Genomic DNA, 4,054 nt, shown 5'->3' with positions numbered 1-4,054 from the left:
TGTGATAAACTGTCCAGAGACAGTGGCAACAAATCTGCCAACCATGATGAAGCTTTAAAGCCTGAATGTGTCTGGATCTACGCTATGAACTGACTCTGCATACTCTGGCTAGTGTTTTTTCTTCCATTGGATACGTTCTCACTTAAGTTTGAGAAAGCAGTTGAGCTAATAGCAACTGCACCTTCTCTCTCTTCTAATTCGGTTTAAGAAGGAAGAAAACAGTAAAATATAAGCTGTGCTTCCCTCTGACTCCTTATCAGGCTTGGAGGAAATGGAACAATCAAGAGTTGCCTTCCTTCTGCACAGGAGCCAACAGTATAACCAAATAATAAAAGCTGATTGAGGCATTGGGCTACAATACCAACCTTTCTTATTCAAATATTTTAAACCTAATTTAACCTAATGACTTTCGCTACAACAACAAACCAGTTAGCTTATAACTGACCATCATAACTCAGCCAATAGGGATCATTCTCATCATACCAAATCACCAATTGTATCCATCTTTGGGAAGAATATGAGATGTCTTGAAAATTAGCCTGCCATTGAGCCGGGGTGGGAGAATTAGGAAAATAATTATTTATGCAAATTCTTTCCTTATATTGATTCTATCTTCAACACTAAAAGAATTCCCTTTTTAAAATTTTTTTAATGTTTATTTATTTTTGATATAATACAAGGTGGGGGGGAGGGGTAAGAGTAGAGAAAATAGCCTGCCTTTGACCAGGGGTGGAAGAATAAGGAAAATAATTATTTATGCAAATTCTTTCTTTACAATGATTCAATTTTCAACACTAAAAGAATTACCTTTATAAAAAAAACCTGCACAAGGATTGTTTAATTCAGTCAAAACATGGAGATGAGACAGGGAAATTTGTAGCTGGCTATCTCTATAATAAACGTTAATCTAAATGTCTTCTGCAATCCACTAGGAAGACTTAAGTAAGGTACATTTATATAAATGTATATGAAAACTTTTCCCACATATCCCAGGAAAAAGGATTCCAATCATAAGGAACAATAAAAATTAAATGTCTAGGAAGAAGTTTTTTTTTTCCTTAAAACAATTGAGCTTTATTGAAAAATACATAGATCAACAGAAGAAAATACTATGTTCTTCAATAACCAAATATAGGCTGTTAAGTGTTTATTCTTCACACATCAACTTATACATTTAATTTACTCACACGCTTAAATAAAAATTCTAAATATATAGCAGAATTCACCTTTCCTTTCTTTAATAAACATCTACTGATGATCAACTATGTAAACAAGTTTGTGCTATATAATAATGATTGAAAGATACAACTTTCCCTTCTAAATTATATGAGTGTAGATGTGAAAACGTACTAACACAATTTTGAAGAGTCTAATTCTCAGTCATATTCTTGAATAAATCACCTCTACTTTTAATTTCCCTCAAATACACATAAAATACATACCATCACTAGACTCTCAAGGAAATCACAGGTCACATTATCTCAAAAAGAAAATAATCAGGGGTTCCTGGGTGGCTCAGTTGGTTAAGCGTCTGACTTCGGCTCAGGTCATGATCTCACAGTTAGTGGGCTCGAGCCCTACATCGGGCTCTGTGCTGACAGCTCAGAGCCTGGAGCCTGCTTTGGATTCTGTGTCTCCCTCTCTCTCTGCTCCTCCCCCACTTATGTTCTGTCTCTCTCTCAAAAATAAATAAACATTTAAAAAATTTTTAAGAAAATAATCAGAACACATAGAAAGAGGACTGCCAAATTTTGCAGAAGATAGAAGAAAATTAAAAATATAGTGACTTCTGAAAATCTCTCACTGAGCTATTTAAAAGCAGGTGTTAAGAGGACAAGACTCAATTCAGGATATAACATTGAGTGAAAAAAATCAGAATCCAAGTTATATTAGAATTTAAGAAGAGAGCAAAACAAACATTAATAATAAATTAGCTGGGTACACAATTATCAATTTCAAACTTTGGTTATTACATATTTTCTATATTTAACATGCACTGTTTTATAACAAGTCAAAAATAACATCTGCAGTATTGGAAAGACAAGAGTTGAAAACTAATCTATGATAGGAATGTGATAATTTACCAAGGAGTTGTTTGTATGACAGGAGTCTGAACAGCAAATGTAAAGTCAGCTTTAAAACCTGAATTTCAAAATAAAACATTACTAACTCCTTTCAAAAATCCAATAAGCAGCAATAATTCAACAAAATGTTCTAACCCTGTCTGGGTCCTCTCAATCCCAATAGTCTTATGTTACATTTTTACGTCTAACACAGCTTTCAGAATGCTGGTCTATATATCTTACCATGTCTTAAGTTATGAGAAATTTTAATTTCAGATTATCTTCTGTGTTAATAATCAGATATTGAATCAGTTAAAACTTCACATGAAAATGTTATTCTTTTCCATTGAAGCTCTTATCTTTATCTTAAATTTCTATTTCAAAGCCTACGGATCTTTGCTTTCCCATGTGGCAGCAAGTTCCAAAATCAGAGATTCTAAACATTTTAAGAACTAACATCCTTCCGATATGCTTTATGCAATGTGCACATATACACTTTCATTTTGAATAATTTATTGGCAAGGTTTACCGCCACCAGCGTTGAGCCTGCAAAGCCCCAGATGGTCCCAAGCACGCTGTGCAAATGCGGCTGCACAAGGAAGTCTTCCTGGTGGAGGAGGCTGGGCTGGGAGCCCAGCTGCAGTTTGGGGACAGGCTGCAGAGCAGCAGGGAGCACTGTGCCTGCACCGCACACAGATAGGTGGCTGAGTCTTCCTGCTGGGAGGCCATGATGTGCAGGCTGCTGTGCCGGTCCTTAGTGTTCACCGTGCAGTTCAACCTCCCATCCTGCTTCATCCCTGAAGCGATGTAAAACAGCCGGGTGAGGCTGCCACCCCCGGGGTTCTGTCGGAACCACTGCACGTTGTTCACCGAGCTGGAAAAATTGCACCTCAGGGTAGAGCTGGCTCCTTCCTGGAGGCTCAGGGCTGCAGGTGTCTGCTCCACGTCCATCCCTCTCACCCCTGCTTGGAAAGACAAAACCAAACACAAAAGAAGTCACTGCAGAGCCACTGAGGCAGTTTTCAAACCCATAGAGTATTCCCGGGAACACCTGCTGAGGGTGTAGACCCTGCAGGAGCTCTGTGCAGCTCCCCCTCTACTGCGGGCTGTGAACCTCCCCCGCCCCCGTCTGGACGCCCCCACTCACAGCAAACCTGCACCCACAGAAGCCCCAGCAGGGCTCCCCGCTGTCTCTTCATGACTCCTTGTCTGGTCGCTGACGTGCCTTCACCCCTACTCTGAAGAGTGTAGAGTCTTGGGTCCAGAGAAGTTGTGTTGTCAACAGTCACCACCTCCCTCCAGAATCACTGAGCACCAATCACACCTGAACCCTGTCAGTCCAGGGACTGAGACTCCACCCACAGCGGCCCAGGGAGACTGCAGAGTAATCTGTCCAAAACTGTGCTTGCCAACGGTGCAGGGAGGTAGGGACGATATTTCCAATATGTGCAGTTATAAGGAATTTTTTCCTTAAAACATTTGATGTAAGAAATTTGTAGGTTAGTAACTGAGAAAGGGTGAATGATATTTCTGGTAGAGTCAGTGTCTCAGTGAGTTACACAACCTTGAAGAATGACTCCATTCCCCAAACTGTATAGTTGGACAATGTGAAAATTCAGTGGTATAAAAATACTGATAAAGAAAAACTATCTGATAGCCTGCATTGTGTTTTGTAGGAGTAAATACAATTTCTTGAAATCAAGAGAGTTCTAGAAACCAAGGCAGACGAAATAGAAAATTATTCCAACCAGAATTCAGTTAGTAAAAAATATGGATGTCTGCATAATGTCCACTCTAATGTAATTTCCACCTATCTACCTCTCCTGTGCAACTTGTGGACACCTGTTTCACCCACACAGCTGATTCTGGCCAGGCCACATGTCGCTGGTCAAAGTAAATACTGTCATCTCCCTTTCCTTCTGTTTTTGTTCCTTATTTTTATTTCTTTTCTTCTTCTCTTCATTCTTGTTCATTTCACTGTCAGGTGAGAT

General features: G+C 39.3%; 1 gene segment (V, D, J or C); it reads right to left on the bottom strand.

Moving 5' to 3' along the window:
* Positions 1–2,580: 2,580 nt before the first annotated feature.
* On the bottom strand, positions 2,581–3,348 carry LOC122467923. The segment is given in 2 exon segments: positions 2,581–3,025; positions 3,211–3,348. Coding segments are annotated over 2 exon segments (489 nt in total).
* Between the last annotated feature and the right edge of the window lie 706 nt (positions 3,349–4,054).

Source organism: Prionailurus bengalensis, chromosome B3 (genome assembly GCF_016509475.1).
Source record: "Prionailurus bengalensis isolate Pbe53 chromosome B3, Fcat_Pben_1.1_paternal_pri, whole genome shotgun sequence".
Taxonomy (NCBI): Eukaryota; Metazoa; Chordata; class Mammalia; order Carnivora; family Felidae; genus Prionailurus; species Prionailurus bengalensis.
Note: the sequence above shows the minus strand (reverse complement) of the source record. Positions and strands in the feature narration are given on the sequence as shown.